The 14,065-nt window shown below is 43.8% G+C and overlaps 1 protein-coding gene across 1 annotated transcript in view; it reads right to left on the reverse strand.

Annotated features, from left to right (window-relative positions):
• The window catches only part of LOC127996355 (complement C5), a 44,776-nt gene that overhangs the window by 18,994 nt on the left and 11,717 nt on the right, over positions 1–14,065 (reverse strand). The window contains exons 11-22 of the mRNA XM_052591940.1: positions 12,046–12,246; positions 11,639–11,830; positions 3,380–3,586; positions 3,124–3,285; positions 2,908–3,034; positions 2,713–2,781; positions 2,506–2,608; positions 1,997–2,109; positions 1,804–1,888; positions 1,613–1,695; positions 796–932; positions 43–264 (exon numbers count right to left, since the gene is read on the reverse strand). Coding sequence (XP_052447900.1) covers positions 43–264; positions 796–932; positions 1,613–1,695; positions 1,804–1,888; positions 1,997–2,109; positions 2,506–2,608; positions 2,713–2,781; positions 2,908–3,034; positions 3,124–3,285; positions 3,380–3,586; positions 11,639–11,830; positions 12,046–12,246 — 1,701 coding nt within the window. The remainder of the gene's footprint in view (positions 1–42; positions 265–795; positions 933–1,612; positions 1,696–1,803; positions 1,889–1,996; positions 2,110–2,505; positions 2,609–2,712; positions 2,782–2,907; positions 3,035–3,123; positions 3,286–3,379; positions 3,587–11,638; positions 11,831–12,045; positions 12,247–14,065) is intronic.

Below are 14,065 nucleotides of genomic sequence, written 5' to 3' on the forward strand. Positions count from 1 at the left end.
AGTTAAAAAGTCTTCTAGCACTGACTGTGTATTGCATCTTACCACCACTTTCAATTTCTTGACCACACTCTCAGAGCCCCATTTAGTTGTTAAAGTGAAAGTGAGCGTATGAGTGCCTGCTTCCAATGCCATGATGTAGAACGTGACCAAGGCCACTGAACGACCTGCTATTTGCCCCTTGTTTTCATGTGGCCTTCCATCTTTCCCCTGTTGAGCTCCACGAAACACACACACTCCCTCTGTTGCTGTCAGAGTCACACTGAACTATGCGTTTTTGTGTGAGATATAGAAAGATACAGAGAGAAAAAGAACTGTAAATAACTCATCATGTAGTAGTCACATAAATAAACAGATACACATATTGCTAGGTTTGGAGGTCAGTACTCTTATGGTCATCAAGGCTGCATTTATTTTATCAAAAATACAATAAAAACAGTAATATTGTTTAAAATAACTATTTTCTATTTTCATTTTTTCCTGTGATGGCTATACAAATTTTTCAGCATCATTACTCCAGTCTTCAGTGTCACATGATCCTTCAGAAAGCATTCTAATATACTGATTTGCTGCTCAAGAAACACAAGGTCACTGCCAAAGAAAACAGTTGAGCTGCTAAATATCCTTAAATTATTTATACATTCATCAATGTTTCTCAATTTAATGCATCCTTGAAAAATAAAATTATTAACTTCTTAAAAAAAATGTACTGACCCCAAGCTTCTGAATGTTAGTGTAGATTAGAATGTACAATTTCTACTTAAAGTCATCCTCCTGATGAAGAACTGAACCTTATACCTGAGTGTTTGACGAACGCTGATTGTAGACTGAACCCCTGAGCTCAATCTGCTCTCCACGAACCATCGAATAAGGCAAGGGCACATCCACAGTAGTGTCCTGGACCACCTGAATATTTTCCTCTGAGACACAGATCCCTGGACAAATGAACAGGAGAGTCTGAGATTATAACTAAAAACACCTTAAACAAAATTCTGCATGCACAATAGATGGTAATGTTTTCCAGAATACATTGTTGGTTATGAACACCGTCTTTGTGAGGCTTATGAATATGGTTGGAAATGCAACTTTATAAACATTATTTTGTTGTCACATGACCTACTTATGTGGCTTGTGGGTTGCATCCTGTTTTCATCTTGGAAACAGATTCAGTCAATTTGCATGTTAATTAAATTTTGTTTAAAGGATCTTAACTTCTGTCAGACCAGTAAAATAATGATTAAAAGTAGAAAAAAAAAAAAAAAATATATATATATATATATATATATATATATATATATATATATAAAGAATTATAAATTACATATACACAATTTTTATATGTGTGTATTTCACTGAAGAATGAAAGTCATACAGACTTGCAATGACATTAGGGTGAGTAAATAATGACAGAATTTACATTTTAGATTTTAGAATGGACTATCGATTTATAGGTTTAATGTGCTACTGTAAGTTAATAAGTAGATAATTCACATAATAAGTAGATCAGTCACTTATTAACATTTACAATAGTTAATGATATTTCAGCCTATCTGATAGCAATTTAGCCACCAGGTGATGCTAAAACAAATAACTTAAATACAGCTCGTTAACTCACCCTCACTGAATACCCCAACTGCTTTGAGCTCCCATGTAGTCAGTGAGTCTGGAATAATTTTGGTAATGCTTACTGAGCCAGACCTTAAACAGATTAAATTAGTTTTCAGAGAGTTTTTCATAATTCTTATATAAAGATAAGGATTATCGATTAAACAGAAGGGATTATGGTTCAGTTCAAAGGTTTCTTACTTGCTTGTGTGTTCCTCCCATAACCAGCTCTCAGGGAAGTGGCTCCTAAGCTGAGATGGCATCGCATCCAGCAGAAAGTCTGTTGCTACATTGTGTAACGGAGAAATTTATATCCTGCCTTTAGTCACTTTAGTCATCTAAAGTTACTATAGAAGTTCATTATGATAATGATGTTTGTAAGAAACACCCATACCTGCGCGACTTAGTATGATGTTATCCACATCCTCTTTACGTGGCTTCACAGCTTGGATGCAACATCTCAAGAAAGCATACTTACACCGCCTCTTCTGAGTTGCATCAAAAGTTCTAGATATTTTCAGAAAGATGAAATGATTCACTGGAAAACTTTACACAGTGTAAACAAACAGGTCTATATGCATAATATAAAGTTTAATATCTTATTATGAAATTATTTTAGCATTAAATTAATAACAGTAGGAATATCTAAATATAGTCTCCTGAACAAAATTGCATAGTAAGTCGATATTTATAATAATTAGTCATTTATAATGAAAATTTTTATTTATTATGAGTAATATGTATTAGGTGTTTATGCAACAATGGCACTACAAAATAAAAAGGAGTAATTCCTTAAAATGAAAATCTTTTAGAGAACTATATAATAATAAAAGTAAAATTATGATTTCATGTAAGAGTAAAATGAAATGGACATATTTAAAAGGATTTAAAAGGTTTTTTTACGGAGGATAAGACAATCTCTCTGAACGATGTTGACAGGTTTCGAGTATCGGGCTACTCTCTGTCCCAGAGGAGCAGCAACCCTTGTACAACCCAAAGGATTTGGCTATAGAACAAACATGTGGGCATAAATGTATTTTGATGATGTCGCTCTGATAAAAAAGGTCTAGATTATACTGTTTATCAGACATAAAATGCTTGCAAACAGACCCAGTTGTTCAAACTTTTGTGCCAGGTCAACTGAACGCTTCGGCCTAACCAAGTCGGAGCAAACCCCCTCTGCAAAAAAAATAAATAAATAAAAGATTGCATTTGCCAGTGTTTCAGAAAATTATTATGTGCTGTAGTGAGATGTTTAAATGTAACAAACCCACATATTAACTTAAAACTGAGTTTGTACTGTACTTGTGCTAGAGGTTTTGGCGTTTGCATTGGTGATGAACATAATGCCGACACGGTCAAACACATCACCATTATTTTTGCCTCCTCCTCTTCCACAACCCAAGTCACTTCGCTCAACATGTTGTAGCACCTGCGACAATCAGAAGCATTTTTATCATGATCTTAACTAATAATATTTGACTGTACAGAACGTCTTTTTGAACAAATCTTCTATTTCACCTTTTTTAGAGGGTCCTTGTCATTAGATTTTAGGTTGTATAGGGCTGTATCAACAGCAGAAAAGGCCACCAGTGATTCTTCTCTGCTTTTAAATGACACTCTTAATTGGAGTTTATCTTTGGGTTTGTAGACATACTGTAAGTCGGGAGTTGATATGTCTACCTGAAATATATTTAGATGAGTTATGATTTCACAATGTTTCAATATCATGATAAAAACACTTCACAATTAACGATGGCAGAGAAAAAGGCATTACATTTAAATTGTTAACACATTTAGCCTTCACATCAATCCACGTGGAGTCTGCCACCAGCTCTGCTTTTTCTTCATCATACACGACGTAGTACACCACTAGCCGGGCAGATGGCACCATGTCAGGGGTGATTTTAATGTTGAAGTTTTGACTCTTTACACCACCCCACTTAACTGTGTCAAACTGCACAACTTTTCCTCTGGAAATGACCTGGGAAAAAAACATATACAACAGATATAAAAATATAGATTGAACTCAGTGAAGGCCCAATTAAACTATAACATAACATATGTGACATTCAGATGGACTGTGTTAGATCAGATGTGGATTTAAAAGCTTAGTTTTTGTAAAATTATTGTAATTATTTTATAGCAAATTACTACTTATATTAAAAGTCTCAAGGATGTATTAAATTGATAAAAAAGAGACAGTAAAAACATGTATAATGTTAGAGAAGATTCAAATAAATGCTTTTCTATTAAACCTTCCACTCATTGAAGATTCCTGACATTTTTTTTATCATGGCTTCCACAAAAACAGTCAGCAGCACAACTGTTTTTAACATTGATAATAATAATATAAATGTTTCTTGAGCAGTAAATCAGCATATTAGAATGATTTCTAATAAGAACTGTTTGACACTGAAGACTGGGGTAATGATGTTGAAAATTCAGCTTTGCCATCACAGAAATAAATTAAGTTTAAAAAAATATAGAGGCAATTATTTTAAATTGTAAAAACATTTCACAATATTACAGTTTTTACTGTATTTTTTCTCAAATAATTCTAGTCTTTAAAAACATAACTTTTAAATGGTAGTGGGTTGACATAACATTGACCGTATGAAGACAAAATACTATTAATCATTATAATGACTATGATGACAAAAATCTGTTTAAAAATGAGTTGTTTTAGAGAAATATATTTCACTAGTTCACGCTTACATATAATTAGCTGAGGTATGGTATGCGTATTTGGCGTGCTGTCCGGGGAAGGGCTCCGAGCTCGGGAATTGCCCGAAGCTAGAGTACCCCCCCTTCCCCGTATATTGTAAAGTGAACTTGAAGTGAGGAGATGGGGTGGAGGAGGGATGCTGATAAACCGTCAATGGATAGAGGTAAGTCAGTGATATTTATACTGTGGGATTGATTACTTGATTGTGGTCCACCTGTGATGATTAGGCTAAGTATCTGACGCGCTCCTCCCGAATCTTCATAGATAATTACATTTCACTAGTTCACGCTTACATATAATTAGCTGAGGTATGGTATGCGTATTTGGCGTGCTGTCCGGGGAAGGGCTCCGAGCTCGGGAATTGCCCGAAGCTAGAGTACCCCCCAAAAAGGCAAATGTACAGGAGGACAGCCGCCAGTTTAAAGAATGCCCCCCAAAAAGCAGAGTACTGGCGGGGGCTGATTTGGTTTCTGAGAAGTTATCTCGTTGGCAGGCTGGAAGGGCCTACGTACTCCGGAGGGAGCGACTTGGGCGTTGAGAGAGTAGGCCCTACCAGCTGCAGCTAGTGAACTACGTGGTTGTTGGCGCCCGGTCGGTAGGGCTCGGGCCGATGCTCAACTGGAGTTTTTTGGCGTTGGATCGGTGAGCCCTGCCGGCCGATGAGGAGGAGCGGCGTGGTTGTGGTGCCCGACCGGGAGGACCCGAGTTGCCTCGACCGGAATAGGTCACGGTGTCGGCGTACGGGCCCTACTGGCTGATAGCCCCTGCTATTCAGTGGGTGAAGGGCCTAACGCTGACCGAGAGGGCCCATGAAGCCTCCGACAGGAGATTGAGACTCAGGATGACGGACGTCTGGGTCCTCTCGGTTAGGCAGATAAAAAGCTTTTGGGCCAGCCGACAAGGAGGACTCTGGCAACATCCGAAGGGAGATCCCGACTCACGGCATCGGCTGGATGAGATTCACTTGCGGCTGGCAAGCATAGGCCCGTCCGGGAGACTCTCGCCAGACGTCTGAAGGGAGCGCACGCGACAGACGGGTAAGCCTCGGCGGACGGGGAGGGTTGGAAAGGAAAACCCGACTGGGAGGACTCTCGCAGCATCCGATGGGGCCTCAAACTCAGAACATCGAACGGGTAAGCCTCGCCAGATGGGGTTAAAAGATGTGAGAGTAGCTGAGGGTAGCTTTTTTTTTTTTTTTTTTTTTTTTTTTTTGCAGGATTTGGCGAGAGGACGAGACTCGTGGCGTCGGACGGTTAAGCCTCGCCTACTGTCAAATGGAAAGGTAAGTTGTGTGGCCGAGAGACTGTTGCCGACGTTCGAAGGGAGCACACACATCGAACGGGTAAGCCTCGCCGACCGTAGGGTGGAAACGTAAAGCAAGTCTGACCAGGAGGCTCTCGCCAGCGTCCGAAGGGAGCACACACATCGAACGGGTAAGCCTCGCTGACCATAGAAAAGGAAAAGGTAAGGTTGTCTAACCGGGAGGCTCTCGCCGGCGTCCGAAGGGAGCACGCGCATTGAACGGGTAAGCCTCTCCGGATGGCGGACAGAAAAGGTAACGATAGGTGGCCAGGAGGCTCTTGCCAGCGTCCGGCGGGGACAAACTGGGTGAGCCTCGCAGGCCGTAGGATGGAAAAGGTAAGTTTGCGTGGTCGTTAGGCTGTCGTCGGCGTTTAAGGGAGTTTGCTACTCCCGGCAAGAGACGGTTTAGCCTTGGTGACCATAGGAAGGAAGGAGAGTTTATTGTGTGTTAGGTACTTGCAGCATTTAAGCAGCTTGCTTGTAGGTTAGTAACCTGAAACACATAGTAGGGTCGTGGTTGGCTGGCCAGGAGGCTGTCGCCGGCGTCCGATGGGAGCACTCACATCGGACGGGTAAGCCTCGCTGGCCAAGGGTGGAAAAGGTCAGGTTGTCTAGCCAGGAGGCTCGGACCGACGTCCGATAGGAGCTTAGCTCCAGGAATCGAACGGGTAAACCTCTCTGGCTGAAGGACGGAAAAGTTTGTCCGGCCGGGAGGCTCTTACCTTCGTCCGACAGGAGCTTAGCTCCCGGATAGAACGGTTAAGCCTTGCTGGCCAAAGGACGGAAAAGGTAAGGTTGTCTAGCCGGGAAGCTCTCGCCTACGTTCAATCGGAGCCTTGACTCCATGCGTTGGGCGGGTAAACTTCTCCGTACGTAAGACAGAAATGGAAAAGCAGGTAGCCGGGGGCTTTCACCTACGTCCGAAGGGAGTGTGAGCTCCTGGCAACGAACGGGTAAGCCTTGTTGGCCGCAGAATGGAAAAGGTGAGGTTGTCTGGCCGGGAGGCTCTCGTCGGCATCCGAAGGGAGCTCGTGCTCCTGTCATCGAAGAGAGAAGCCTCGCTGGTCATAGGATAGAAAAGGTTAGGTTATTTGGCCGGGAGTGTGCGGCTGGAGTCGGCGGTATTAATAGGAATTTACTCGTCGGTATTCAGTAGGGATGTGTCGCTGGGCTTTTTTTTTTTTTTTTTTTTTTTTTTATTTATTTATTTATGGCCGATGAGGGTTTGGTGGGCTTTCTTTATGTGAAACTGGTTTATTCTGATGTAGCTTTGGTATGCTTCTGAGGACCATCTTCCTAGAGTTTGGATCTGTTGGTTGGAGAGGCCTTTTTGTGCAGCTGAAGTTGCTGCCCCGATGCGGAATGAATGGGTGGAGAAATTGTTCGCTGGGATGCCTGATAATTGCAGGACGCATTTGAGGTGTTTTTGGAACCAGAAACGAGTGACTGGTTTTTTGGACTCGTCGGTGAATAGGGGTTCGTGTGGGGATTTTGCCTGGGAATTTCTAAGGTGTAAAAAGGCGAGGACGGATTGGTAAGGCTGGATTGGGGAGGGGAGATTGAAAATGTATATGAAATGGCCTTTGTTGGTTTGGTCTGTTTTGCTTTGTTTGATTAAATAAGCGATTGTTTCGTCATCTAGTATGGTTAGGTCTGACACGGTGGGGTTGATTTTAGGATTAAATTTGGAAGAGATCGTAAGCTCCGAGCACCTGAGAAAACCGAAAAAGGCAAGGATGAACATGGCGTCGAGCGTGCGGGCAATGCTGAGGGGTTGGTAATTTGTGCGGAGGGTGTGGATACATTTTGTGAGGATATCTAGCATTATGGGTTTTCTGGTGTCTGGATGGGTGGGCTGGGATCGCTGGATCCCTTTGATTAGGAGGGAGGTTTGTGAATTATTTATTTCGGGTGAAGGAGCGCCGGTCATTAGTTTGTGAAAAAACTGGACTCCGCTCAGGTAGCTTTTTATAGATCCGACTTGGAGACCCTTGGTGCCGTTGAGGAACGAAATGAAAGAGGTGATGGAGAGTAGAGAAAAATCTGGGAAAGGGATGTTATAGGTGAGGTGAAATGACTTAAAGCACCTCCATGCAGTCACGTATGACTGGAGGGTTCTGGGAGAGACTGCTTGGAGAATAGAGTCCAGTGATGCTTCGAGGAGTGGTTTTAGAGGGTGAGTTACGGAAATATTAATTCTGAATAGTGAGGAACCGGAGTGGGGAATTGGTCCGCCTCTGGAGCCAGCGTCCTGAATTTCTGAAACAGAAAACGAGACAGGGAGTCAGCGATTTGGTTTTCTGTACCTGGGACGTGCTTTGCGCTAATTATGAATTGGTCGCATGCTGCGATCCATATAAGGCGTCTAAGGAGAGGCATGAGGGCGGGGGAGTGAGAACGGCCTTTGTTTATGCACTGAACTACGGCTTCGTTGTCGCAGTGCACTAAAATGCTTTTAGTTGTCCATTCATTGCCCCACAGGAAGGCTGCTACTACGAGGGGATAGAGCTCGAAAAGAGCTGAGGACTGGGTCGAGTCCTGCATCTGGGGGGGCCATGTGGACGCGAACCAACGGCCTTGGTAGAAACCTCCGAAACCAATTGAGGGAGCCGCGTCTGTAAACAGCTGCAAGTCGATGGGAGACGAGATTAAATTGTTGTAAAAAAAAGAAAGCCCGTTCCATTGTCTAAGGAACAGGATCCATAATTTAAGTTCGTCGCGGCATGCATGGGTTAGGGGGATGAGGTCCTCGAGCGCGTGAACTGATGATGCGAGTGTTAGAAGGTGCGCGATGAATGGGCGTCCTTGTGGAATTATGCGCATGGCGAAATTTAAATGCCCGAGCAGGGAAAGAAGTTCGCATTTAGAACAACAAGGGCTGTCGAGGAGGGTGGATGAGACGAGAATTATTCTATCAATCTTTTCCTTTGGCAGGGAGAGCTGAAATTTAGCTGAGTCGAGGTAGATGCCGAGGAACTCTATGGTTGTGGCAGGACCCATGGTTTTTTCCTGAGCGATGGGAATCCCGAGCTCGGAAAATACTTTTTGGACGGTGAGGATATGGGCGGCTGGGATAGCCTTGGGCGATGAAATGACCAGGAAGTCATCTAAGAGATGGATAATATGTGGGATTGCGTAATTGTTGGAAAGGATCCAGCAAACGGCTTCTGATAGCATATCAAAAATTTTGGGGCTGCTTTTGCATCCGAAGGTTAACCGGACGGCGAAATAGTATTTCTCGAGCCATCGTATCCCGAACAGGTGCCAAAAATCCGGATGGATGGGCATCACTTTGAAAGCAGAAGTGATGTCTATTTTTGCTAACCAGGCTCCTCGGCCCGCGATTTTAATCAGTTCGACTGCCTGATCTATGTCTTGGTATTTGAGTGAAAATTCGTCGAGGGGTATCAAACTATTGATGCTCGGGACTGTAGAATTATGCGGAGATGACAGGTCTACTATTAGGCGTTTCTTACCAGAAAATTTTCTCGTAGCCACTCCGATTGGGCTGACTCTGAACGTTTTGAAGGGGGGGGGTATTGAAGGGCCCGATCATGAAGCCTGACTCGACTTCTTTTTTGATGAGGTTAGCTACTATATCGGGCTCTGCGAGGGCGGATTGGCTGATTACGGCAGACAGTGTTTTGGGTAAGCTCGCAAACGACGCCCGGGTTAAAAACCGTGTTTGAGGCCAGACAGGAGATAATTAGTAAATTCTTTGTCGGGATGGTGTGCTAGTTCAATGTTCATGCGAAAAATATTCACAGGAGTCGATAGGTAATTTTTAGATTTTTTATTTACGGCTTTATGCACGGGGCAAACTATGCGTGCATGAGCACCGCCACAGAACTTGCAGGAGTGTAGATAGCGGCAATGCTGTCTGATGCATTTCCCGTTGTTGAAGGCGATACATTGCTGTGTGCTTTCTTCTCCTGGTTGGGCTAGGCGTGAGTTTGCTGCGGTAACTGATTTTGGGACATAGCTGGTGGATTTTGCCGGGGGAGTAAGAGAGTGTTGGGTTGCGTCCGGGTTTATTTGTGGGCAGGTTGTGGTGGAGTGAGCCACGGACCTGCAGATTGCGCACGAAATGCTCCTACAGCCTAGGAATACGCGACTGTGCAAGTCGGAGTCGATCGCTCCCCAGTAAGGGCACTGGTTCCACTGAGCTATTCGGATGGCACATTTAGCGGAAAAAAGCTTGTGGTAAGTGTAGAAGTGCCCCCCTCCGTAGGACAACGCGAGTTCGGCTATTATAGACAAATAATCGTTTAGTTCGCGTCGCCTGTGGGGGAAGGCTGAGCAGATTATCTCGGTGTAGCGGTTGAATGCGATGGTGAATTCGGAGAAGGAGAGAAGTCGAGATGAAAGGGGATTTGGATTTTTTAGCGTGACTGAGAAGTCCCCGCAGTCTATTTGGCGGTTTGAATCGGATGTGGGCAGGAGAGAAAGGAGAGACGAGAGATCTACATCCGCACCTGCTAATATCTGTGCCCGAATGCTGTGGGTCACTTGGGGAGGTTCGAGGGCGACAGCGTTTGATGGGATGGGCATTGGTGTAGCAGTGAAGAGTGAATGGGGGGATTTCGCTTGGAGGAGGGTGGTGGCGACAACTGGGGGCGGAGCTGTGTTTGGCAGCGATTGCGGCCAAGCGCTTGCTTGAGCCGCGGGCCCGGAGTTTGAGGCCGCGGGTTGCGGGGCTGGGTTGGGCGGCCAGTATGGCCAGGCAGTTGCTTGGGCCGCGGGCCCGAAGCTGGGATGGGCTAAAGTCGGGGCTGTGTAAGGCGGCCAGTTCGGCCAAACGTTAGCATGAGCGGCGGGCTCGGAGCTCGGCAGAGCGGGAGGCGGGGCATTGTGTGACAGCCAGTTCGACCAAGCGCTAGTTTGGACCGCGGGCGCGAAGCTGGAGGAAGCGGGAGGCGGCGCTGTATGTGGCGAACTGTTCGGCCAAGCGCTTGCCTGGGCTGCGGTGTTGGTATAGAAAGTTCCGTATGGAGGGGCTGCGATGGGTGGAGGAGGCGGCCAGGAGCCTCCTTGGGCTTCGGCGCCCTGAGCTGTTGGAATTGTAGCCGCGGAAGGAGGCTGAGCTCCGGGCGACATAGCGAGCGCCCTTGCGGTTGGAACCGGGGCGCGGCCTAGGCTTGCTGAAGGCCTCTTGCTACGGCTTGATAGCCGCTGCGAGCTAGGCCTAGCGGCGGAGGATGGTGGAGTGCTTTGAGGCGAATTTTGATGTACTCCTTTCTTTTGTCGTTTCTTTGGTACAGGGGTAGACTGGGGAGAAATGTTATTATTTAGATTTTTTGTATACAAGTCATACAGTTCGGATTTGTTTAACTTGCTTGATGGTGTGATGTCGTTTTTGGACAGGGCCTGCCTCAGACTCGACACCGTCCATTTGTCGATTGGCGGAATCGTATGCCTGGCCGAGCGGTAGGAGGACGCGGGGAGTCAGCCGCGGTTCTCGCCGGAGGCGGCGAAGGTAGGCCTAGGCGTCTTGGGAGGCGAGTAGCTGCTCGCGCCGTACCGCGCCCGCGGGTTGGAGCCTGGGGCTCGATTTGGTTGCCACGCCGGGAAGGGGTGGCCTTGGAGCCGGCTGGCTGCAGTGATGGGGCTGGGGAAGAGCTGGATGAGTCTTCTGACGAGGAATCTCGGTTTTGGGACATGGTGCATGCGGACCAAAATGCTGATAAACCGTCAATGGATAGAGGTAAGTCAGCGATATTTATACTGTGGGATTGATTACTTGATTGTGGTCCACCTGTGATGATTAGGCTAAGTATCTGACGCGCTCCTCCCGAATCTTCATAGATAATTACATAACGTGAGCCTTAAAATTATATTTAAAATATGTTACATAAAACAGAAAATTTAAAATAAATGAATGAAAATAGTTTAATCTGTAGTGACTAATTCAGATGGTAATAATACATTTTTATGATTTTGTTCCTCTTTTGTAAGCTGATTTGGACAAAATTGTCTGCTAAATGCATGAATCTGAATGTATTTTACCTGGTAGCTGAAGGTCTTCAGAGAAAGGGAACCACGAAAATCAAAGTAAACGTTGATGGAAATGTAATGTCCGACTTCAAATTCTGAGGATTCAGGCAAACTGATGTACAGGTAACGATGGTTGACAGACACATATGATTCCGCCTTTAGTTTAACTGGATCCTGACTCCAAGAAGGATCTTCTGTCTCAAACTAAAATGAGTACAATATAAATATAAAAACATTTAGCATATCATATGATTTTGCTTAATAAATAATTACCTGATTAGACTGTGTATCTCTATATTTTTAACCTACTCTTGTTTATATCACTCAGGACTTGACTGATTGACTGAAATATTCGCTGATTGGTCCCTTCAAAAATAAATAAATAAATAAATAAAAAAAGAGACCACAGTTTTACTCACAGTGAATTCAGCTTGTTTCACATTAGCTGGTATATTACAGGTGAAGTAAGCAATTCCATCCTTCCGACTTGTCACTGTCAATGTATCCTTGTACCCTGAGAATTTTAAGTCATCTTGTTTATTGTCAGTTGTGGTAATTGTTGCCCTTGTCTTGACTGACACACCTTGCACTGGTTTACCCAAAGGATCCTTCACCAAGACCTGGTTTCAGAATGACACCAAAATGTTAGGATGGATGAAACATTTATGTATATATACTGCCGTACAAAGGCAAAAGACCAAAGTTATTGATATTTTTGGGACATTTAAGAAATCATTTATCATTTGTATACTGTAAGTATCTTCAGCCAATTTTGTTATTTTTCAGAGAAAATAATGGGTCGTCTCAACTGTAACTTCAAAAAGCGCTGGAGAAACTAAGGCAGAGCAGCGTATAACACCAGTTACCATTCTTTCACTTTGTTTGGAACGTTTACATTGAGTTACTGTGTTCTGCCTTTGTTGTACTGTCCATTAAAGTCTGCCACATTTTAATTATGGTGTAGACAAACAAATTAGATAGATTGAGATTTACCAAACAGCTCCATCTAACAAAGCACTGTAAAGAGTAGATACATTGGCAGCAATATGTAATCGTGAAGAACCTTTGAAGATGCATGTGGACTTAATAAAATCAGTAGCCTACTAACAGTTCACAATTAAATCCATATATCCTACCTTTTCTTGTAAGCTGATAAAATCAATCCATGGTGATTAACGTCATCGGAGATGTTTAATCCTCAAGCATTCCGAACATTATTCTGGCTTTTTGGCATTCACATCTATCCACAAGTCTAATTCTTTTAGGTTAGACTATTTCATACAAATCAATATAAAAGCAATTATGCTATGTCTAGCATTCATTTATGTTACTGAGCATAGCAAATAAACTGGTATCCACACTATCCACTCATGTTTAACTACAGTCATGGCCAAAAATATCAGCACCCTGGGTAAATATGATCAAAGGCGGCTGTGAAAATTAATCTGTGTTGTAGTTTAATCTTTTATTTTTAAAAATTCACAAAAATCTAACTTTTCATTGGACAATAACAAATGTAAAATGGGGGGAAATATCATTATGAAATAAATGTTTTTTTTTTTTTCTCAAATACTCATTGGACAAAATTATTTGCACCCCTAGAAATTCTTATGAGTAAAATATCTCCCAAACTATATTCTAATTCATTGATTATGAACATGACATTATCCAACAGCGGTTTCCTGTTTCACAGAAATATAAATAGGAGGGAAAACAAAGCCAAAATTCCCTTAATCATCCATTACAATGAGAAAAACCAAAGAATATATTGCTGATGTGCAGCAAAAGATAACGTCTCGGTTACGTACGTAACCCTCGTTCCCTGATGGGGTCTCACTTGGGAGGCCAATCATCTCTGAATTTAAGAGAAAACGCCAATGAAAATTAGCTAGTGGATTAACAAACCTGAGCCACTCCCCGTGCCAACGGGTATAAATAGGGCGACAGGTGCATCCACTCATTAGGTTTTACGCTGAGGAGCAGAGAACGCGCCCCGGCCACAGCGAATGTTTCAAGGTTGTGGCATGGGGACATAACGTCTCCATTCCATCCATCAGGGAACGAGGGTTACGTACGTAACCGAGACTTTCCCTATATGTCGGTCACTACGAGTTATGTCGAACGACATATGGGGTCCTATGGAAAACGCCACAACCTGAACACCGTCACAACCCTGTGGTGCTGCAATTGTCGACAAGCCCTGGCGTGCCACAAAAGCTACGCTTAAGGTCGTAACCTTCCCAAAGCCCCAGCGCAAATTCACTGACCTTGGTACCGAAGGGGCCAAAGGGAGAGTATATCGCTGCTGGAGAAGGCCACGCTGCTGTTCCGCCCACATAAAGTTCATGGAATGGATTTCAACCTTCAGAGAAAGATTGCTTCAATCTTCCCTATTTGTTTTTTTAGCTTGGCAAGACAATGGGGAAGCGAGCCTTAGCA

Source organism: Carassius gibelio, chromosome A5 (genome assembly GCF_023724105.1).
Source record: "Carassius gibelio isolate Cgi1373 ecotype wild population from Czech Republic chromosome A5, carGib1.2-hapl.c, whole genome shotgun sequence".
In the NCBI taxonomy this organism is placed as follows: Eukaryota; Metazoa; Chordata; class Actinopteri; order Cypriniformes; family Cyprinidae; genus Carassius; species Carassius gibelio.